The 24,565-nt window shown below is 41.1% G+C and overlaps 1 protein-coding gene across 1 annotated transcript in view; it reads left to right on the top strand.

The window, feature by feature from the left end:
- Nucleotides 1-24,565, top strand: part of agrn (agrin) — a 353,511-nt gene that overhangs the window by 305,640 nt on the left and 23,306 nt on the right. Inside the window, 10 exon segments of the mRNA XM_042491203.1 lie at nucleotides 3,873-3,987; nucleotides 7,149-7,268; nucleotides 7,450-7,884; nucleotides 10,509-10,701; nucleotides 14,179-14,394; nucleotides 14,570-14,799; nucleotides 17,002-17,136; nucleotides 20,855-20,945; nucleotides 21,262-21,426; nucleotides 22,266-22,377. Coding sequence (XP_042347137.1) covers nucleotides 3,873-3,987; nucleotides 7,149-7,268; nucleotides 7,450-7,884; nucleotides 10,509-10,701; nucleotides 14,179-14,394; nucleotides 14,570-14,799; nucleotides 17,002-17,136; nucleotides 20,855-20,945; nucleotides 21,262-21,426; nucleotides 22,266-22,377 — 1,812 coding nt within the window.

A 24,565-nucleotide genomic window follows, 5' to 3' on the forward strand; every position in this document is an offset into this window, starting at 1 on the left:
TTACTTTAGTGGCTAGGCTTAAAATACTGAAGAAAATTGTGTGTTGCTGAGGCCTAGTATAGAAGTACATAGGTATTTTCTGTCAAGAGCATGCCAAATCAACTGGCACCCATATAAAAATAATGAAAAGAAAAGAAGATAATGTTGGCCAATCACAGGCCTGAAAAAAAGCTAAGACTGGAAGGCCTCCACAGCTCATTCTGACACTCTATTACCTTAATATAGCGGAAGAGTAACTCTACATTTACACCATATGCACTATTTTGCACAAAATGTTGCCTAATTTGACCTGCCTGACAAGGGAGATAAGAGTGCACACTGTGAAATTCTCACCTTAGAAGAGGTTTTACAATTTCTAATTATCATAATTACATACTGAAAATTATTTTTATACAGTAAGGTCATTTCCCTGTTGTTTTTTTCTTCCTTTTTTTTTGCTTTCCCATTTGTTTTTTGTTGCTCATTTTCAGGTAATTTTCTTGTACTTTTATTAATTTTTTTGTTATTTTATGGGTCATTTCTTCTTAAGTTGCTCAATGCCTTCTTCCCATGTTTTTGAAACAAATCAGGGCCACTTTGCGCAGGTTTGAAAGGGTTAACTCACAGAGGGATCTCCACCTTTTCCATTTACTAGTTCTACTGAGCCTTTCAGCCTCTTTTAGGTCTTTATTTTGGTTTCAGCCGTGTAAACGTCACTCACATTGATACCATTTCCAACTCCATAAACTCAGGCAGGCACTCTTTATGGCGGTTCTTTGTTGGAGATCAATTTATTAATCCTGCTTTAAGGCAACTTAGTCATGTGATCATCGCCATGTCGTGTACAGCAGACCTTACATAGTCTCGCTTTGAATATTTCCAAGAATCTTTATGTTTAGAGTGGGAAAGCTTTTGAAACAACATTCAAAGCATCGTGAGACACTAAAACTCTTCACCTCGAACCAGAGTAATCAAATTCTCGGAGTTCCTTCAGGCAGGCAGCTTTCATCGCAGGTTTTACAGACTTGACAACCCTGAAGCTGCTGAGTAATATCGTGCCACACTGGGCTGGAGTGATTTCTCTGGTCAGTGATCTGATAGAAAAATAACAATGATGAAAAACATATTCAGCAGCTGCAGTCGGAGAGGAACGTACATCAGATCAAACACAGACAACACAGGCTGGCTGATATTTGATTTTTAATAAAAGGGCATTCTTTGACCCAAGTAGGTAGATCAGAACAAAATGAGACTGCTCACAGGATAGTGAAGCTTTTTGGTGGTTTAACAATTATTTTTTCACAAACATTAACATCCAAACTTCCTCACATATACTGCCGACTAATTAAGAATTTGGAACTTGGGCTGGGGCTTTTAATTTCAAGCACAGCATAAAAGCTTTAGGGCTGAGTTAGTGTAGACACAACACAAGGCTTCCAGAGCTCTTCAAGTTTAATAAGAGAACTATAAAAATAACTAACAGCTCTCTGCAGACTTGTGCAAAGACTAATTTGTCAATCGCATGCCAAATGCTTCACAGCAACAGAAAGCAGCATCTCATGTGAGATTAATTAAGAATTTTTTCAGATATTTAAAAAAAATTAGGTCCTTTTTTTGGATATGATAAGTTGCTGGACGAGATGCCAGTCGCCATGAGCCAGCCAAGGCCGAGACAAGCGTGGAGCCGGTGCAGTAAGCACAGTTTGGCCCCGGCGCTTTAACCCGCTCGAATTTCTCCTCCGTCCATTTTTTTCTCTTCGAGCTCAGACCTTTGAACAAATGTCTCTGTTGTCAAGCCAGGGCCTCGCTCCCCTGATGAAATGGGAACGTGTTTGTGTGTCTGTATACACAGTACACATCCACCAGCTGTTGAATCGGTGTCACTAGCCCCCACTGGGACCTAATCTACTACCTCACAGCGATTTGTGCGTGTGTGTTTGTGTGCTCGTTACACTCCAAGCTTGCGTGTCACTGAAGCCTGGTGTGCCACTTGATAGCAGCCACCCCCTCTTCATTTCCCAACACTCACACCAAGCACACGCAGGCAATCACACAGATATACAGCACGCACACACAAAGAATCAAGCCACAGGACATTTCTTAAGCAACCTGTTACAATTAGTGAATATATGAGGATATGTGAGAGGAAGAGGCGGAGAGGAGAGGACGATCCAGAGGTTTCTAGGTCAGCGCTCTCCACAGGAGAGTTTGTCCATCATTTCCATCCTTAAGCCAGCTTTGGAGGATTTCATTTTTGACCCGTCTACTTAACCGTCACACCTCGGTTCACAAATTAGATGCGTTCAGGAAATGGAGGAAATAATCAGAATCCTTAGGCTGAATTGAGTGTACTGAATCTACAGTGTTGTTGATCGAATCAGCAGCTTTTTGCATCAGCACTCACCTCGCCAGTGTCTGAAAACGACATTCAGTATCTTAGTTTTGTATAAAGGTCCAGTGTAATGGAATAAGGGGAACATATTGGCAGCAATGGTATATAATATCATACAGTGTTTTCATTAGTGTAAAATCATCTGAAATTAAGAATTGTTGTTCTTTTGTTACCTTGGAATAAGCTGTTTATATCTACACATGTAGTTTCTATGCAGTATGGAAAAGTCTGGCATTTGATTTGACTATTTCTTGTGTTTCCTTACTGTTGCCCCTTGCCTGTTTTCTAAAAATATGAAATTCAGAATTTCTAACAGTAAAGTGATCATACAAGCAAGGTGTTTTCCTTGGTGTCTGGAGCAGAGCAGCCAGCGCAGCCAAAATGTTTACAACTATGTGAGAGAGTGCGAGTCACTGAAGGTTTAATGTTGTTGAAAAGAAGTATTGCGTGCAATGGAACGCCCAATCCTGCTTTAGCAACATAATGTTTACAGTTAGATTCTGTTTTGGTTTTTTTTTCACATAAAAAATATACTACTCAAATGTCTAGTATGGTTTGTATGGTAAACCTTATGTGATAAGGTCACATAAGCAAATTAACTACACAGTAACTGACTTTTTCAATTTATGACTGAAGTGGTACAAAATCATTTAAATGAACAAAATGATTCATCATTTCCACCACAAAACCCAGGAGTTTCAGCTTAATTTATTTTAAAGCATGATTTTCTGGACAATGATTGGCTTTGGAAAAAAATGGGTGAGATGCAGAAGTGCTCAGTGGAAACAATGGAAGTGGCCACTCAGAGGATGCTCCAGTAAAGTGGGCTAGCGGGCCCTGTGGCTCCTGTGATTTTCACCAGCAGCTCAAATGAGGACGAGGCGGGAGGATTGTCCTCTTGTCTCTCGTTGCTTTTGAGTGTGTAAATGGGAATAATCCACCAGCACGCAGACGAGAACAGAATTATGGGGGAAACACTGACAGAATGTGTAACTTTTTTCAGTTCCATGAAAATGCTCCAATTTTATGATAAAATATTGGCCCAGATTTTTTGGCTTAGGACAACTTCAGTCTTGCTGCTGTAATATCCCCGCTGGCTTAAAGAACATTTTAGTCAAACCTCCTTATGGAGTTCTTCTGGCTGTTACAAGTTGCACACAGGCGGGGCGGGGGGGCATCATAAACCAATCAGGAGCACATGTCAGGGTTGCACGACATTTATCTTAGCTCCTCCCGAAAACTTGTCTCTGTAATTAATGCCATGGCTGCAGCTAAATGTCAATTTGTGCACCCACACCCGATAGGTTTCTTCTCAGCACCCCAATTTGAGAGGCAGTCTTTCTTCCTTGGAGATAGAGTACAGTCTTCTGGAATTGGACTCGCTGCTATGATAGCATGGAGCTCATTACCAGCCTCATTTATCATCTCTTCCCTCTGTCCGTTCCCTCCTCCCCCTCTCTCTCCCCCTCTCTCTCTCTCTCTCTCTCTCTCTCCTCCTCAGCTCAATGAGCTATTCAGGAAGTCAGAGGTGCGTAAAGACTTTATGAGTGTTCGTGTCCGGAACCTGGCACCCAGCAGCTCCGTCCTGGCCTTTATCGAGGCCCACTTCAAACCAGGTGAGAAATTTTTGAAGAAATAGGATTTTTTAAAAAATGAAAAATGATTAAGCACACTAGCCGATAGAGAGGTTGGAATCAATTATGGGTTTTTTTCCTCTTTGTCTTTTAGCCAGCAAGACAAAAAATACTCTCTTGATTTAAATGAAATTGGGATAAAAGTTAGGCCACTGGCCAAGGAAGACCTAATTATTTTTTTATGCAGCATAAGCGACCATATCACCATTTTTAAGGCACTTTACATTTTCACTCGTAACTCTTGGACTGTAAAGCGGAGAGGCTAAATTTGTTCTCTCCTGGATTCCTTCGTCTGGCACTCTATTCGACATTTTTTATTACTCCTACACATTTCATTCACCACTCACTAAATTAAGTGCATCGCATTTTTAGATAATATTTTGAATATTACATACAGTCCTCTTAAAACTTATTTCTTTCAGCAAATTGTGCAAGAGCAACCAAATTGTACCTGCACATAAGTACTCTGAGTGATCCTGCAAACACAAATGGCATTTTGCCTCTACAGCAGGTAACACTAAAGCAACAAACACATATAAATGATGGTAAATGATTATTTAATTGAAATATTGCACAAAACCTGGATTTAGTTGTTTTTTTTAATCATTCAGTTTTTATTGTTATGATTATTCTGTTTCAGATCTGGTTGCAGGTTAAAAACTTTTCTATTATTACAATACCGAATAAAGAGGATTGTGCATCCTTGGCAGAGATATGAACCCTCTCCATTTATTTTTTATTTGGCTTATAATATTGCGAGGTACTGAATGTTTTTTCCCCTATTTGTATCTGGTTTTTTTTTTAATTTTCTCTTCAATGCCAACTAAATCTCTTGCTTGCAACAATTGGCCCCAGTGTTAAAAAGAAACACATCATAAGAAGGTTTTTATCTAGATGTTCACAGTGGTATTTGTTATTCATCAGAGCCAGGAAATAATTCCCTAAATGACCGTGCCGGTGAGATTGTTGGCCTGGGCTGCTTTTCAGCACCACTTTGTGTCGTCAGTACAGTTAGAGGTACAACTCGTGATATTGATAAAAATAGAACTATGCCCAGCAAAATTCAAAACAGGAATGGAACCTGCTGGTATTCTCAAATAGATTTACACGTTTTCAATCTTTTAAAGGTTTGTTTACTTCACTAATGCTGTAATCCTAGGCTTACATATTCAATTAGGAAAAAATCAGACACTTAGCTTCAGTAGTTGCTGTGGTAATTGGTGTTCAACATTTTGTGTTTTATTTTTAAACAACTCAATCAGAGAATTGAAAAAAAAGAAACTGGGGCAGTTTGACTACAAGCAATAGACTAGCAAGATGTTAAAAAAGCCAACAGCTGGAATAGTTTCAAAATGTACCAGATATGCCAAATGAAGCTGGCACACATCACAAATCTACAAGAGCTTGGCAAATCACTGGAAAACTCTAATTAACAGCTTAGCCGTCTTGCAAAGTATTTTTTGTGTACCCATTATGGCCAAGGTTACAAGCACAATAAGATTTTGCCAAGAAGGACATGTTTCTAGATCAACATGCCACATTACATTCCTTGACCAACATTGAAATCAGCCAATCACAGCCATCTGACATCATCAGTGTGCTTCTCTTAAAATTCTGTTGTTTCTCTAGAGCTACGCTTCTTTTACAGATTGAAGTTTGTACAAAGTAACAAAATGAGTCAGTGTCACTAGACAAAAACTGCATTGAAATCTTGCAAAAAAAAAAAGATAGATAGAAAAAATGTGTCAGTGGCAGGTAGTTGCAACTGAAAATTATATTGACCTTCCTCTTTGTTATTGAACAATAAACTAGTCTGTTGGCAAGCTTACTTGTTAGTGTAACCTGCCTCATTAGCAAGCTAACTTGTTCAAGTTTGCTTTTTAGCATAGACTACCCTCTTAGCAAGCTAACTTTCCAACCATAGAGTAGCTCCAAAGAATTTTGTTAAGATTGTAGGTTTTACTTTTAACTTCAATTTGGAAAAGTATCTTGGCTATGAAGAAGCATAAAGTAAGTGAAAGAAGCACAGGAGCAGCACAGTGATGATGTCCGAGGGCTGTGATTGGTTGATTGCAATGTTGGTCCAGGAACGGGATGTGGGATGTTCATCTAGGAGCACGTCCTACATGGCAAAATCAAATAGTGCAAGGTTGCTTCGACCCGCATGCAAACAAAGTGGTTAATTGTCACATTATTTTAGGTGCATCGTGTAAAAACTCATGTTTGAAGCTTAGGTTAATTGCGGATATTTCTCATTGAAGCTTCGGTGCCCAAAAAGTGATATTCAAAAGAGCAACAGTTGATGCCACAGCTAGGCCTTTAATGGAGAACTAAACCCATTTTTCAAAATTCATACATGTTATTCCTATGGTCTAAGATGGTCCACAAATATTAGTAATCATGAACAACTCCTAACTCAAACAACCAGAGTGCTAAAGCTTACATTTGTATTGTTATAGGGTGTTAAGTTTGGAGCTGCTTCATAGACAATGATTGGTCAAAGATGTTATAGATGACACTGAACAACACCCATGGGAATGTTCTCAGTGTATAGGTACATTTTTTCTTTCAGAACTGAGAGCACTACAATAGATAAAGCTCATTTGGGTATAAAAAAAGACAATAAACGAAATCAGGCTCCCGGTCACTGTCTATGACTTTATACCCTATGACATCACATCTTTAGTGTCTGGCTTTGAGAAAGAGCAACTCATGTTCACAAATATTGATTGAACTCTCCGAGGCCATTGAAATAACATCTTATAATTTCTAATTTAGGTTGTGTTCCCCTTTAAGGTTCTTTTGTACCATATACCCCCCCCCATCCCTTCTTCCTCCCCCCTTTTTTTATGAGCATCATTTAGTGTCCTTCATACCCTTTGTACGGGGCAATGTTAAATGCTGCTCCTCTATGGCCTGTAAAGCGAACATCTGCACCAAATGTTATGAGAACGATTCATCTGGAAAAAGAGCAGGACAAGCGGCGGGTGGAGGACAAGTGGTCCCTGGAGATCCTCCACCTGTCACACACAGGGCACTCTGATATATTCATTGTTCCGCTAAAGACGCAAGAGTCCTGTATTTGCTTTGGAGCACTCCCTCGAGGCCTTGTCCTAAGTGGTTGTACCTCTTGTTTATTGTAGATACAAGATACAGTATGGACGACATCGAAGGAGCCCTGCTCAAACAGCTGAAGGCGTCCAAAGACACCAGCATCGCTGTGAAGAAGCCAGAGGACCAGAATGTTCGCTTCACCAACTTTGGTAATACAGTATGGACTTAACAGGAGTGTGTGGGGATTAATAAAATGAAAAGGGGTTTTAAGTTATTCATGAGGTGATTTATCAAAGGTTTTACGGGTCTTGAGCAGGAAATCTCAGGACTGCAGGCACAACATACTTAAACGTCTCTTTCTCTTTGTCTAATTTCCATTGTTCTCTCCAGCTTTGTTATCAGGCCCCTCCTCCATCCCCTTCTTCACCACCACTACCACTACCACGGCGTCAGTCACCACAGCTGCTCCCACCACCACCAGGCCACCGCCAACCACCCCGTATGTCACCCGCAGGCCTTACAACAGCAGACGTACCACCACGACCTCTGCACCGGACACCACACCACCACCCACCACCACCACCACCACCAGGCCTCCTCCAACCACCCAATTTGTCACTCGCAGGCCTTTCAATGGCAGACGCATCACCACGACCGCACTGCCTCCAGCCACCACCATAGCCCACGTACGGGGCAAGTTTCACCACAAGGCCCAGAAGCCCTGCAACTCCCACCCCTGCCAACACGGGGGCACCTGTGAGGACGATGGCATCGACTTCAGCTGCAAGTGCCCTGCCGGACGAGGAGGCTCCGTGTGTGAGAAGGGTGAGCCAGCTTTTTCTTTCTATGCTTTTGCGCCAGTGATAGCTGTGTCCAGAAGCATTAAGTTTCCAGGTTGTCCGTCCATCCGTCTTATTCTAGTGAAAGTTATCTCATATGTATCATTCTTGAAATTTTGCACAAACGTTTACTTTAACGTAAGGATGAATTGATTAGACTTTGGTAGTCAAAGATTAAGGTCAATGTAAACTAGTCCGTCTTACTCTTGAGAACACAATATCTCAAAAACATCATGTGGGAACTCTTTAGTTTTGGCACAAATGTTCAATTTGACTGAAGGATAAAATTATTAGAAATTGGTAATCAAAGGTCAAGGTCACTATGAGCTTGTGTCTATCTCGTGAATATGATATCTCAAGAAAGCAGGGAGGGATTTTCTTTAATTTTGGTACAAACGTCTACTTGGACTCAGCGATGAACTGACTGGATTTTTGTGGTCAAAAGTCAAGGTCATTTTGACCTGGTTCTTCTCATTCTTTTGAACACTACCTATCAAGAGCACCTTGAGGGAATCTCCTCAATTTTGGCACAAACGTCCACTTGGACTCAAGGATAAACTGATTAGAATTTGCTGGTCAAAGGTCACTATGACCTGGCGTCCACCTCATTCTTTTTAACAGGACAGCTCAACAAAGCCTTTAGGGAATTTTCTCAAATTTGGCACCAACAAGTTGCTCTCTATGATGAACTAATCAGAATTTGGTGGTTAAAGGTTAAAGGTCACTGTGACCTACCAGCATGTTTTTGACTAAAACTTAAGAATTCATACGTTAATTATGACAAAATTTCACACAACCGTCTAACAGGATTAAATGAAGAGGTGATGACAACTTATATTAAAAGCTCAAAGGTCAACTTCACACATACTGAATTGGTGACACCAGTCTACGTTGTCCACCTTTACGCTATGCTGTTTGTGGAGATCTTCTGTGCTGCCAGGTTGAAGATGTGTGTAAAGCATCCATGTTTAAGAATATGTAGCTTCTTTGCAGCAGCATCCATGTCTGAAGCATTGTTAGCTTCATATGAGTCTGGACAGACATGGACGTAAACTATAACTGCAGTTTGACTGGTTAGCGGAGGCATATAACCAGGAGGTGGTAATTCTTGTTCCATATATATTAGGAAGTATTCCCCTTCCCATATTTGTTATCACCCTCAAAAGTTTCAAAGTCTAAGCTTTCAAACTCATCTGAGAAAATGAGCTGGAACAGACTTTCCTTATAATTTTGTGCTATTGAAATTAGCAATTACAAAGAAACCACCAAAGGCTGACGTTTGCAGTGATTTTGCAGCAACTAAGAGGGTTTTAAGCACTCCACTTTCCATTGTGCCAATCATGCCTTTTAGCTGTTCTGTAATCACTGCTAACCACATCCTCGAGTGCTTTAATATATTTATAAAGTAGCAGAAACACACCATTATGATTTTAAAAAAATCAAATATTAAAGGTGTATTTAATGAAACTCTTATTGTAAAGAAAAAAGGGCATATATTTCTTCTGTTAAGCAGTAGCTTTGTCTACTAATTGTAGCTTCTAAAGTAGCTGCAAAGTGACACCTTAAGTAGCACTGTGAGTAATGACTTTCAGTTAGTGCTGGAATATGCAAATGCGATGTTATGTGGTCACAGATGTGGATTTATTGGGTCATATTAATTAAGCTCAACGAAACAACAGCAATCAGAGCTCCAGACAGGGCATCAGTTTTATACGAGATATTTTAAAAACTTGAAAAACAAAGAGTTTAGGTGAGTCAGACGCAACATCTGTCCTGAGCTCATCTCAAGTGTTTCAGACAGGTTTAGCACTTCGGAAGCGAGCGACCGCTGAGCCGTTCACCAAAAGCAACGCAGAATCCAATCAGCACCGCGGAGAAAATCATAAATCAAGAAGTTCTTGAGCAGCACAACTCCTTTGTCTCTTCCCTCTTACCCTACTTTGAGATTTTTTTGGAGGGATGAGGAGCAACCTCACGCAGCTGCATCTTAAGATAATTGACACTAATTGCTTTGATGGGGATTAGCTGGTGAGAATCAGTGTGTGTCTTTGAGTTAGAGTGGCTAAATGAAGTCACGCATACACGCACACTCACACACAAACCGCATGCATCCAGCCTCCCCGAATCAATCAAGTCATTAGAAAAGAGGGAGCTCATCAGCTGCCATTCTCCTCAGAGAGATGGACAGAAAGACAGATGGACGGAGAGAAAAGGAGCCCGGGGGAGAAAATGGATGATAATAATCATAATTGTCGAGTGGCGGAAAAACAAAGGTTTTCCTGTGCATGAGTGTGTGCATGACTGTGTGCATGTGTGTGTGTGTGTGTGTGTGTGTGTGTGTGTGTGTGTGTGAGCGCCTGAATGCGTGTGACTTTCTGAAAAGCTCCTCCTCTTCCTCGACCCTCTCCTTTTGATAAACTCATCAAGCATTTTGGAAAAACGCCATTCCTTAAATAATCTGACAGACAGGCTTATTTCTCTGTCATCAAGAGGCGGTGACACACCACCTCCGCTCACACTTAATTATGCACATTAAACGCCTATTACGCCACGATAAAGCAAATCATGCACTAATGACAGGATTGGCTTGTTGTATCCGTTCCTCCACAGTGATCAGGTACTTCATCCCGTCATTTGGGGGGCAGTCGTACTTGGCTTTCCAAACCATGAGCGCTTATCACACGGTCCGCATCGCCATGGAGTTCAGAGCATCTGAGATGACGGGCATCCTGCTCTACAACGGCCAGGAGGGCAAGAAGGACTTCATCTCCTTGGCTCTGGTTAACGGCAAGGTGGAGCTCAGGTGAGCAGTGTGAGAGTGAAGAGGGGCAGCTGTTAATTCTGCTGCTTTCATTTGATTAAATCTGATGAAACTTAAATGATCCCCTGTGGGGAATCAGGGTCATTGTGGCGGCAGCTGAGAGAGGATGTAGATAAGAATAACACAAATAGAGAACACTGAAGATAATGAGGCAAATAATTACAGCAAGTAAACATGTTGAAAACACCACTGCCAGAAAATGTTTTTTAAAAAAAGACACAAAAGCTTATTGACAGATTTGCAGGCTGAGGCTACGAAGGCACGCTTTCAGAAATGTGTTCAAACTTGCAGAAAAGCCGCTCGCATGATCACGTTTACAGATGGTGCGAACATATGTACAGAAATATGTGCAGGATGTCAAAATTATGGCTTTTTATATGTAATTTTGAATCACATGCATACAGAGTTAAGGTGTATGTAATGTTTGTAATTACAGATGGAGGCAATGACCTCTACACATCTGCCAGGAAATGGCTCAGATCCATTAAATTTAACATGTTGTACATGAGTATCATGTGTCATGTATGGAATAGTGCTGGGGAGAAGTTAACTACTTGTAGTTCAGTTACTAGTTAAACTACAATTTGCAGTTATGTGGCAGTTTAACCATATCCAAATCTCATAAGCTTTTTTCGGTAGTTAAAGGGGAAGTATGCCGATTTTCAAAACTGATACATGTTATTCCTGTGGTCTAAGACAATCCAAGAATACTAATAAACACGATCAACTCTTTCCCAACTCCAAAAACTAGACTTAAAACTCACACTTGTGATGTCAAAGGGTATAAAGTCTGGAACTGCTCCACAGACAATAAATTGGGAAAGATTTTCTCTTTGACACTGAGCAGCCAGAGGAATGCTCTGACAAAAAAGCAATAGAATGAAGCTCTTTTGGGTATAAACAAGAAAGCAAACAATTTGTGTGTCCACAAAATCAGGCTCCCATCCACTGTCTGTGAAGCAGCTCCAGACTTTGTACCCCATGACAGTGGTTCCCAACTGATCCAGCCACAGGGTCCAGAATTCTCCCTAGTCATTAGTTCAAGATCTGCAAATTAGATAAATTACCACATATTCAATTTTATTTCATAAAATATAAACGCCACACATTTAGAACACAAAGAAATAAAGCTTTTTGCAAGAATAAACAAGAACGGCACTTAAAAGTGTGTTTTTTTTACAAACTTGGCATATTCATGAATCACTTGTGGTCAATGCAGAATAGACCCGCGAACCACCAGTTGGGAACCACTGTCCTATGACATACCATTCGATCAATTCTTAATTAAACTTTCCAAGGCCGTAACAGGCAGTCACATTCAAATTCTTAATTTAGGTTTTGTTCCCTTTTAGCCGTCTGTGGTCTTGTAGTTTCTTTGAAAATGGTTTGCAACCAAGATGTCTGCAGTATCGAATACTATGTATTTTTCCTAAAAGTTTAGTAATTTCCTGATTCCAACCTGACAACTGTTCTGCTCTATATTCTCCTTAAAACACATCCTTTGACTGCCTACGAGAGGACTGGCCTGCCCCAGTCCCTATATCAAACACACCTACACATAATCCAGTATCAGTTCATTAAACTTCTATGTAACAATATGCATTTCCAGACTCAGATTGAAATAATTTAAATGGTGTATTCTGAAATGTAGTTGAACTACCTTTTAAAACTAGTTTTAGTTTAACAAGCTATTTTTAAATTAGTTTAAATGCAATTTAGATTGTAGTTTGTAGATTGTAGTTTGTAGATTGTAGTTTTAATGTATTTTCACTTGGACGTATGAAAATATATTAACAATGTGCCAGTCCTGGTATTTTTTTTTTTTTTGGAAGAAGACATCAAGAAACAAAAGAAGAAATGACCCCCAAATTAGCAAGAAATTAGTACAAAGTACAACAAATTGCTTGAAAAAAAAACAAACTTTTTTTGATAAAAAAAGGGACCCTAAAAAAGTGCCTAAAATTGTAATATTTCTATAACTTAATTTTAAATATATGATTATAAGAATTAGCTTTACATTCAGTTTTTCCCAACCTTTTTCCTTTTTTAGAAATTTATGGAACATGTCTTATATATTTGCTCATTGCCTTTTTTCCCCAAGTTTTTGAAGGAAATTGCACCAATTTGCTCAAGGTTCAAAGGTCAAAATACTTGTGAAAAGCTACTGAAAGCAGCACAAGAAAAGTGGCGTCACTCTAGCTTTCAAAAGATTTATAGAGGTATAGAGATTTGGATCTAATCACTGTGACGCAAGTGGTGGTTGGGTGTCATCATGATATATTCTGAGAGAAAAAAAAATTCATCAGTCATCTTGCTGTATCAATTATATGCACTTACATAAGCTAATTTACAGTATATACCCTAAAGTTCTTTAGGAAGCAAAGATCCAGAAACATTTGATTCCATGCCTCCCATAATGCACCTTTATAGTGTATTTTGCTACACCCTGCCTGTCTGATAAACACCCACATTATTCAATCTCCATGCCCTCAGTTTAGCATATGTAGCCTTAAAGCTCAGCTCACTCCTTGTGACGAGTAAATTGACTGTGACATGTAAAATTGGCGCAGTGCCCCTTTAGGTTCTAGGTGTAACAGGATTTGAACAATATCTTTTTTAAGGCAAGCAGTATGCTGACAGAAAGCAAAAGGGTTCACCCCATTTGTTTAAATTGGACCATTTTTCTGCCTGAAACCTGCAGAAACACTAAGTATTCATCGCTTCCCCGCAGCAGCATTGTATGCATAAAAAATCATTTGTGGGTGAGGCAGCATCTTCAGAAGAGACGTGAATGGACTAATTAGAGATTCTGCGCCGGGTCTGTTTTAGACCTATTATTTCAAACAGCGTCCGCTTTCCCTTATCTTTTGGGTCTTGTGTTTCACCCTGACCCCTCCGAGCCCTTATTTTAGTTCCGCTCAACCTGGCCAGGTTAGATTTCTCTATTCAGAGAAAAATCAATAGCAAAGTAAAGGAGATCATTAGTCACTTGTGCTTTCAAATGGAGCTCTGCCTCAATTCCAGAAATACAGCTGTGAGATTACCACCCACAGCCCTGCAAATCCAAGACGTGGGGAGAAGAACTAATTATTTGTGGCAGATAATTGCTCTCAGGTTGTGCTAATACTACCCCATGTATAGGTGCACATACACGACGGCTCTTTTCTGTGATGATATGGCCTTTTTCTCAACAAAACCTCATAAGATAGAAGGTTTAATTAAAGAATAAGATGGTGTGAAGACATTTTTTAACTGCAGCATTCCAGTCACATAGTTTGGAATCCCAAATGGGAAATCCCGTACCTCCTTTCTTTCATCCCTCTCTGTCTTGTTGAATAAAATGAGCAGATACCTACTCGTCATTAGGTGCTGCTCAATAACGAGACAAGGTGTTGGGTGGAAAATAACCTCCTCGAGTGCTGTAAAATTTACTGGATGCTTTGTTTCTCCTTTTTTCAGATTCAACACAGGTTCAGGAACAGGCACAGTGGTCAGCAAAGTACAAATCAATCAGGGTCGCTGGCATCAGCTGGTGGTGACGCGCAACCGCCGCAACGCTATGCTCAGCGTGGACAACGAGCCCCACATCGAGGGCGAGAGTCCACGCGGCACGGACGGCCTTAACCTCGACACCCACCTGTTCATCGGAGGAGTGCCCGAGGAAATGAAGCAAGAGTAAGACCCTTTATGTTCAGTTTTGTTTTGGGGATTAAATCAGACAGAACAAAAAGCATCTTCTTCACCCTAAGCTCATTGTTATTGAGTGACGTCAGTAGTGTAATAATTGTAAATGCAGGCTGTGTCAAACTTTGTGTTGAAAAAAGACACTCTGTCCCCTTTTCTCCGTCAGTGTGAGGGAGAGGACTGAGGTGGCCACAGGTCTGGTGGGCTGCATCCGCTTGCTGGATGTCAACAACCGGGTGCTCAACCTGCAGGAGAACGGGGGCGACAGTCTGTACGGCAGTGGCGTGGGGGAATGTGGCAACAACCCCTGCCTGCCAAATCCCTGCAAGAACGGCGCCGCATGCCAGGTCAAGGAGGCAGAGATGTTCCACTGCAAGTGCAGCAAAGGATTCTGGGGTAAGAGGCCAACACAATGAATGGTTTCTAACAGGTGTTTGGACTTGAGTCACAAATTTGACAACTTTAGACCCAACTTTGCGAAATGGGGAAAAAAAGGCTTGCAGCTCAACTTTAAACACCAGTGACTCGTGCCATCACTTGGACTTGAGCCTTTTGACTTGACAATACTCGATACCTTGAATGCAAGACCTAAGATGCATTTGTGACTTACAGTACAATCAATAACTTGGTCCCACCCCTGGATTTTGATGAGTCCTCTCAGTTTGATGGTGAAAAGTGCACTATGTTTCGTTTATGATTTGTGAATCAAGGTTTCAGACGTAGAACGGTCTTGACTTGTCACTTGATTGCAAAGACTTGAAACTAACTTGTGACTTGCAAAACAATGACTCGGTCCCACCTCTGGATGTTGATGAGTCCTCTCAGGTTGATGGTGAAAAGTGCACTATGATTGGTTAATGACTTGTGAGTCAAGGTTTCGGACTTAGAATGGTCTTGACTCGGCACTTGGCTTTCTTGACTTGGGACTTGAGTGCAAAGATGAATACTTTCAGTTTGATGGTGAAGAGTGCATTATGACTTGTTGATGACTCATGACTCAAAATTTCTGACTTAGGAATGGTCGTCAAAAGATTTGTTCCCTCCTCTGGTTCCTAATGGTGATACTGGGATCTCTGGGCAGCGATGCAATTGTGACAGTTTAATTATAATGTAAGTGCAGGGACATTAGTAGAAACTGTGACAGTTTATTTACTTTTAGACACAGACTTTTCTAACACCTTGTTAAAATTATGTTTATATGTCTACTTTTCCTTCTCTTCTGGGATTCTCTGTGGTCATGACTTGCTAACAAATCCTAAGTAAGCTTGACAGCCTAATTTGACAGTGCAACTCATGCCCCCAGCAGGAGCGCTGGAAGTCATTTTGTAAACACCAAAACCGTCAAATCTGTGTGTCGGACACAGAAACGAGAGATTAAATGTTGACGCAGTTCAGAAAAACATGAAAACTTCCACCAAATGCTCAGCGATTGGCCTTTGGCCTATCTCCCCTTCCACATCCCTTCCTCCTTTTTTTATCCCTCCACCAGATGCCAACTAACAAGCAACTTAGAGAGAATATAGCTACGAGCAGACACCATCAGCGCCTAGCCAAGCGTGCCCCTTGCTGGTTGTACGGCAGCCCACTGCAGAAAAGTTTCACACCAGAACCAAATTAATTGTCAGAGTTAACTTTTATGCTTGAATAGTAAAGGATTTTGTGCTCACACGGGGGCAGCCTCGTGGTTTGGGAAACAACCTCTCAGCCAAGTTTTAAAAGCTTGTTTCTTGAATTTAAAATGTGGATCAATAAAGTATCACATTCTTTTATTACTGTCTTTCATATAAGAGGTGCTTTTATGTTTTGTTTTTATTGAGAAGCCTCAGAAGAAGTGAAGATAACCCCGCGCTCTGAGAAAGCATCACTGTGATCAAAGTTGTGTTGGCAACACGGCGTAAAATGAATGGCGATAATGAGAATTGGACCGTCGCCTGCAGACTCGCATTCAAGTTAATTTTGTCGTGATGTAGAAAGTGGCCAAGATTGCGCATCTCGAGGGGAGGGACAGATCACAGAAAGCCCTAAGAGAGACTAAATGGGTGGAGAGGGTTGTAGTTAGAGGGAGGACATGTCAGGACAGGCAGATGAATGAGAAAGGTGAGAGTAAAAAGTGGAGAAGGAAGAGATGTGAAAAAAGAGCTGTGGTAGGGAAGAAGTGAGTGGAGGATTAAAGCTAGCTTCCAAAAAGAGCGAGTGAGGAAAAAACGGGGGGAGCCCTGTGAGCTCAGCGGGGATGGGGTTCATTAAAGCGCTCTCCTCACCACAGGCTCTGACTGCTAAAGTAATGACGGGTGAATTCAGATGGGCTGTGGCAGAGGGCAAAACCATCATCCACCAGACGCTCCCGAGCCTTTCCCACAGTCGGCGTTGGCCCAGAAACACGGCCGCGTGGCGGGGAGGCTCTCCACTGTTTAATCTGGACGTGTAATATTTCCAAATCCTATTAGAAAATGACCTCTATTACAGAGGAAATCCGCATATCCCGCTTTTTTTTGTCTCCCCCTCCTCTCAGATGGAATAAAAGAGAAAATGGTTGAAAACGGTGGTGAGTTTCTCATGGGGGATTTGTGTGTGTGTGTGTGTGTGTATCTACTGTAGGTCCAACTTGTGCTGACGTCCATGATCCATGCGAGCCCAACAGGTGCCATCCATCGTCCCAGTGCCAGGCCATGCCCGAGGGAGGCTACAAATGCGAGTGTCCCATGGGACGTGAAGGGAGACACTGCGAGAAAGGTAATTGAACTGGACAAAAGGATTTGTATGCTCATGAAAAACCTGGAAGATTCATGGAATTTGCAAATAGGAATTTCCAGGCCTGGAAAAGTTTTATAATCTATAATCTATCTATATATACCTGAAAGTTGCAAAAAAGTCACGGGATTTTGTTTTACAAACTTGTATAACACAACCATCAGAGCTTTAAAATTCCAGCAATACTTTCTGTTTTTTAAGTTTCTAGCTGGGGTAATTGGTGTTAATTTTGACTTTAAAAAAAGAGCATGCATGTTAGTCTTTACAATAAAAAAGGCAAATATTTTTAAAGAAATAAATAATGAAAAGTCCCTTAGTTACATTTAAATATTAAGCTCTAATTCTGTTTTGAAATCATTATTTTTAAATTAATATATTTGTTAAGAAAGCTATTATATAATAATGAAAAAGAGCTAATTAGGAGTATCGATGGTTGTTTCTGAGAATGCATGGTCTTGAAAATTTGCCTCAAAGTCCTGGAAAAGTCATGGAAATGTATTTGTAAAAATGTGTATGAACCCTGGTATATTTAGGTGTAACTCCAAATCGTCATGCCTCAGTTGTTTTCTCCTGTGCTTATGAAGGAGTGCCAGTCTTTTGGTCTGGAGTCAGCACAGATGCATCCTCCTCAATTTTGCCTGTTTTTTTTTTTTTCCTTCCCGCTGTGTGACATTTCCATCCAACCTGAATCGAAACAGGAGATCAAACACTGAATGGAGGAGGGGGGGTTGAGCCTTCAGGCTGGAAGGGTTGGCGGGTTGCAGAACTGAGGGAGATGATTGGCCCCGTCGGGCCATTCACCACATCGACTCGGCTATACGCTTGTTAGTGTTAGCAGCAGCGAAGCGGCATCCTTCCTCCGCTCCCTCCCTCCCCGCCTGCCTATCCGCCCACAGGTGTTGTGTTCAAACATGTTTGTTGCTACTAAGCTCCACATGGCAGAACCGGGCCGCGGTTGGGGAGAAGACTGGAGCACGGCTCAGCTGCTTTTGAAGTTCATCATTAGCATTTTTGCCGGTGTCGCATTCTGAAGTCTACCCGTGTGTTTTCCCTCCCCGGCTTTGTAGATGTTGTCATGAATGTTTGCAGGAGTTGACATCTTTAACTGGGAATGAAAGAGAACCATGCACTTTTATTCTTTTATGTGTTTAGTTTATTGCTCGGGGACATTGCTAACAAAAGTGAAACATGCACCCCTGAACCCTGGGAATTTAGAAAAACCAGATGGGAATAGCCTCCTTCCAAGCCCTGAGTCCCAGTTAGCAGGTGATTAAAATAAATTGAGGTGAACCAAAATCAATGCCGTGTGAGTGAGAGCATCTCCCATTCCAAAAGGCTATTTTTTTCCGCTGGAATCAATGAGATGACTAATCGCATCAGTCCTCCCTGCCCGCCGTGATTAATGGGAGCGTCAGTCAGCCCGAGTGTCAGCCCCAGACAGGAGCTCACAGATAAGGCGGCAGTCAGGCGGACGTACCCTCTGAGGGCTGCGCCTGGAACAGTCGAAAAGACAGGTAGCTTAGAGCCCACTCATCAGATCCTGAAGGTGAATTAGTCGTAATATTAAGTGTGTGTGTAACCCGGTGTGTGCGCTTGAGCTATGGTTTCCATTTCCATTCTGTGAGGGTTCGCCCGTGCTGCTCACTGCTATAATATTCACCATCAAGGACTTTTCTCAAGGGTGTTCCAATAATATTGAATGGCCTACTTTCCTTAGTGCTTTTACGCTGCGATAGTGTAAATCATTACAATTTAGTGATGAAAGAAGGATCACTTGGGCTCAGCCGGTCCTTGAGAAAACTAACTGCAGGGGGGAGTTTTCAACAATGTTTTACATTCAGCTCCTTAGCTACATTATGTCAGAGACCACTTAATGTGCATGTGTAAAAAAGAGTGACAGTGTATGTGTTTGTGTGTGTGTGTCTGACTTCACACTGCAAGCAATTCAGCTGAAGAGTTGATTTATTAGGGGGCGGGACCATGAGTCGCGATTGCAGCTACAAAGTATTATAACTGCCAAATGTGCGTTTTTAACTGCTTTGTTATTATCTTTCCTAATTTTATATTGTTTTGATGGGTTTTATTGCAAGTGCTAATTATGCAGCATTACTCACATCTAAACAAAATTACCTCTGAGCTTACCGTCAACCTGAGCACTAGATTCAACAGCTCCCTGTGTATTGCATTTTGAGGCAGCAATTTCTGTGTTTAACCCTTTTAAACCTGGGCAAATCAGCTTGTTCTCTTTGAAAACACGGGACAACAAATTGTTTTAAGTACTTAAAACAATAATAAAACTTCTGTAAAATAATTTTAAGTATAAAATAATACACTTTAAATATCTAATTGTTATTTTTATAAACGTAGTTCTCTGGAACTCCATGTGTTGTGTTTTTTTTTTTGTTTGTTTGTTTGTGTGTTTTGGGATTGTTTGTCCCCCAATTTCTTGAAAACCTATTAATTCATTCACTCATTTATTTTAAGTGTGAGTACATGTGTTTGTGAAGCACTTTGTTACTAGTAGCACCGTTTTAAAAAGGGCTATATAAATAAATCTTTACTTACTGACTTTCTCTATATCTATTAATTAATGCAATTTGCAGGACATTTCTTGCCAAGTTGCCCCCCTCCCATGTTTTTGGAAGAGTTCAAGCAAATTTGCTCAATGTTCAAATGTTTAGATACTTATGAAAGTTCTGAATGCAGCACAAGAAAAGTGACGTCCATCCGGGTTTCAAAGGGTTAACCAAAAGATGTCTGTGAAAAGTCCAATTTGAGCAACTTTTCTTGATCGTCAAGCTTGACTCCCCCGTACGTCATGTAGGTTTTCATGTGGTCACTCAACTCATTCTAGTGCCCGGACCTCTGGTGACTTATTGATCGCGGCGTTTTCATCTTGAAACACAGGGTGAAAGGGAGAAAGAAAAATCTCCTCTATGAGATCCTGAGCAGCTCTGTTTCTGTATTAAAGTTCATTTTAGTGCACGAATCCTTGTTGCGTATGCAAGACTATTTTTCCCACTCCTCCATGGTGCGTGCCATCATCATTAGCAGTCTTCTGCACAATAGCTAATTAGCTTTCTCATCTCCGTCTGCCTTCCCCATCCTGACTCGACTCAGCTAATCCCAGCCAATTACGAATAAAAGCTTTTTCTTGCCGGCTACATAGGTATGTGTGTTAGTTTGTGTGTGTACGCAAGCCTCTGAATGATGGTAGTTTTTTTTTGCAAACGGCACCATAAACACATACCCCCGGGTGACACTTGACTGATTTTTAATGTCAAGCCACTTGTTAGAGGGATGGCACGGTGCCTGTCCTAATCACTCCAGACAGCCAGAAACGGGACAGCCAGACGTAGACCCATCGCAGAGACATGAATTTGTAAAAAGGCCTGCCAAAATACAATGGCCGCATTATTTCATGGGTCCCGGCTGTGGTGTTAAACTCTACACGTCTCCAAAGGTTCTTTGTTACACTGTGGCGGGCTGTGTAATCAGTCTGACATAAGGGTTTTTGAATTTTTTTGTTTGAATTTCTGTCAGGAGAAAGTCTTAATCCCAAAGGCTATGAAAACACAAATCCATCTCTTTCCATAACGCTGACAGGCCCCTGAAAGATGTACTGACTATCCCTGAATTTCAATTCTGTCAGCAACAAAAACGGGTCCTGAGGATGAATATGGTCTCTTTGTTTTTCCAGTGGCTGATAGGAGAGGAGCTTACATGCCACTATTCAATGGTGACTCTTACCTGGAGCTGAAGGGGCTCCATCTCTACGGGCATGATCTGCGGTAAGTCCCATGTCTCTGCATGAAACACACCACGTCGAGACTTACATGTATTACTGAACACGGGATGCCGTGTAGTTTTCATAGGCTAAGCTTGTTCTGTGCCTGAGGCAGAGCTGCCTGCTTTAAGCCTGAACCGAAATCACAATGTCACACAAATAACACATCTTCTCTGCATGTAGAATATCTAATATCTCTACCTCATTTACATATAGACAGAATATCAGTGCACTGACAACAAGCAAGAAAGCAACTTTTGTTTGAATCCCAGGTATGCATAGCTGTATATATCTGACTCTTGCTTGTGCTGTTTCTGCAGTCAAAAGGTCAGCATGACAGTGATTCTCATGGCCAACGACTCCAACGGTTTGATCTTCTACAACGGCCAAAAATCAGACGGAAAAGGAGACTTCATCTCTCTGTCCCTCAATGAAGGGATCCTGGAGTTCCGCTATGACTTGGGGAAGGGACCCGCCACCATCAGGTTGGCATCATCTAAAGAACCACTTCACCCCATAATCAAAAATACATATTTCCTTTTAGTTGTAGTGCCATTTATCAATCTTTATTCTACTCATGCATCTGCTCGGAGACAAGGCTCATTCTTGCAAGATGTAAATACTAAAGCTAGAATCACACCGTACCATTTTAGCCTTTTTTATAATTTTATTTTTTATAGCGCTTTTCAAAGCAAAGTTACAAAGTGCTTTAAAAAAGCCAAAAACAATAACAAAGCTAAAATCAATGTGTACAAGTTAGGAAACAAGGTAAAATAATGTAAAAAATAAATATCATCAGTTAAGAAAAGGCCAAATGATAAAAGTGAGTTTTAAGAAGAGATTTAGGAAAAGGTCATTAAGTTTAGTCCCACAGCTGAGGGGCCTGGATAGCAACAGTCGCTGTTATAGACAGGATGAGATTTTGGAGCCATTAGTGGAGCTTTGTGGGAGGATCTCAGGCAGCAATCAGGCTCATATGGAGTTAACAAGCCACAGACAGAGGCGGCAGCCTGACTATTCAGCGCTTTAAAAACAAGCAGTAAAATCTTGAAATCAGTTCTACAACTCACAGATAACCAGTGAAGGGCAGCGAGGATTGGTGTGGTCACTTCTCCTGGTACTATTTTCCAATGTTAGTACTATATTAGAGCAAGAGAAGGAAACGTTTTTTGAGTGCTTTAATCATATAAAATAAACGGTGAACATGCTGCAGGTAAAGGACATACTGAACATAGCAATGTGTTTTTAATGAGCCTGTGTTTCCTACTAGATGATTCACCTGAGTGTGTGTGTGTGTGTGTGTGTATGTGTGTGTGTACTTCAGGAGTAAGGAACCAATCCAGCTGAATGTGTGGAACACCATCAACCTGGAGCGCTCCAACCGCAAAGGAGAGATCATGGTGAACAAGAAGGATCCTGTCCGAGGAGAGGCACCGGTAAGAACGCTAACAAGCTCCTGCTAACGGATGATCGTGGGCTGATGGGCCTGTCCTATGCTGAGCCATACTTGTGCCGTATATAATGTATTTGTTTGATCATCTCTTATCATGTCATCGCCACAGCCTCGGGTGTTAGTGCCCCCCCCCCCCCCTTTATTTTGCCCTTGGTTCAACTTGCCGCTTCAGGCACAGTTTGAATCAGCAAACTTTCCCCACTTTGCTAAGGTTTTCCACACCGCTTCACACCGCGCCGTTCTGTCGGCTTGATTTGCTGAATATATTCCGCTATCCCCTGACATCCGTCAAGGTAAGAGGGAGAGCTCCAGATGTAGAGGGCCAGTTTGACAAGCTGTCTTAATTTTAGAAGTCCTATAATTCCAAAAAAAAATAAAAAATAAAACTCAGCCTTTCAGCTTGCTGACGGACTGGAGATAAAACTTGCATGCAGAAAGCAAAAGCAGCTTTTACTGCTGGTATACAGTCGATTTTTATAAATTCAGCCTTTGAGGTGGTGTCTGGGGAAGAGGAGGCAGATAAAGGAGATACAGTAGCAGCAGCGAGGAGAGCGTAATGAAACTCCTCAGCCCCGCGTCTAGACCAATAAAGCAGGTACATGCTTTCAAATGAAGGCGATTTAATAGTTTGATAAGCCTGTAAGTCATCCAATTATATTAACCAGTGTAATTTGTGATGATGAACATGCACTCTGTCAACTCCATCATCTTCCTCTAAGACGCTCTCCTCCGTCTATCTTCTTTTTTTTTCTTCTCTCACTGCTCTGTCCTTCCCCCACTGCCTCCCATCGTCCGTATGGTAATTGTGTTTTACTCCAGCAACAGAGGCAGAAAATCTTATTAAAAGAAGAGAGTTAGAGGAGAGCGAAGATGGCTAGGGAGGGGGTTGGAGGGGGGGGCGCAAGGGATGAGCTCAGACTAGTTATGGAGCTCAATGCAGAGACCCCATCCAGTGTGGCTCTCAGCTAATTCTCTCCCACTCCTGCTGTAAGAATTAGGAGGGAGCTATAGCACGCTTTGCTTAGAGGATCTGAAATCATATCAAAGGCGGTCACACACAGGCACATGTATGGATCGTATGTTGGGAGCGTTCATCATATCAAAGTTGGCTCGGCTGCCAGCGTGATAAAGTGCATACTATCAAAGGCACGTAGGTACAGAGAGGAGAGATGAATCTTCTTCACCTTTCCTTCAGTGGCAGCAGTCTGTAAATGAGGTTGGGTGAAGTGGCACTGCTCACCGTCTCTCATCCATGATGTTTTTTTTCTTCTCATCTTTTCTTAATGGCACCATCTGCTTCATGCATGGCCTTCTTAGACTTGCTGTCTTATTTGTATTCACTCTCTTTAGGTGTAAACTCACACTTGCACAGCTTTGTGGTTGAGCAGTGGTGGAGGAAGTATACAGTAAAAGTAAAAGTACTGACTCAACATTGGTAAATACTGTGTTCTGAGTAAAAGTCCTGCATTGAAGGTGTTACTGAAGTAAAAGTAAGGGACTGTTCGTTATATATCAAAGGAGGGAGTGGCAGGGGTTCAGAGACTATTTAAGATTAAAAACAAAATGCAACCATCTAAAGTTGTATGTCACTCCTGTAAGTCCATCCCCAAGTGCTTAAAATATTATTTTTTGTTTTGCACTTTCCCTTCTCCTCTCATAAATAATGAACAGTCCCTAAGTAAGTAAGTGTAATCAGGAATATATAATGAAAGAATTGAAAGTACAAGTACCCAGTGCATAAAAATCTAAAAAATAAAATTGAACAACACACCCCAAAAAAGTCAAAATTATTTTTAAAAAAAGGGAAATTATTTAAATATTTATTAAAAGAAAGTGTTACACATGAAATAGTAATTGAGTTCAACAATAATAATAATTTTTCTGTCAATTGACTAATTAATAAATCAATGTATTGTTTCAGCTATACTTGTATGAACTTTTGGCTAATTTAATTTATAGCAAAATATCATATTTTATAAGGTATTCTTTTGTGTTTATGCAAAAGTCTTATTTCGTAAAGTAACCAGCAGCTAGAGCTTTCATATTAATGTAGTGAATTAAGAAGTAAAATATTTCCCTCTGAGATGTACTGGAGTAAAAGTATAAAGTGGCATGAAAAGAAAAGACACAACTAAAGTACCTCAGATTTGCACTTAAGTACAGAACTTGAG

Source organism: Plectropomus leopardus, chromosome 8 (genome assembly GCF_008729295.1).
Source record: "Plectropomus leopardus isolate mb chromosome 8, YSFRI_Pleo_2.0, whole genome shotgun sequence".
In the NCBI taxonomy this organism is placed as follows: domain Eukaryota; kingdom Metazoa; phylum Chordata; class Actinopteri; order Perciformes; family Serranidae; genus Plectropomus; species Plectropomus leopardus.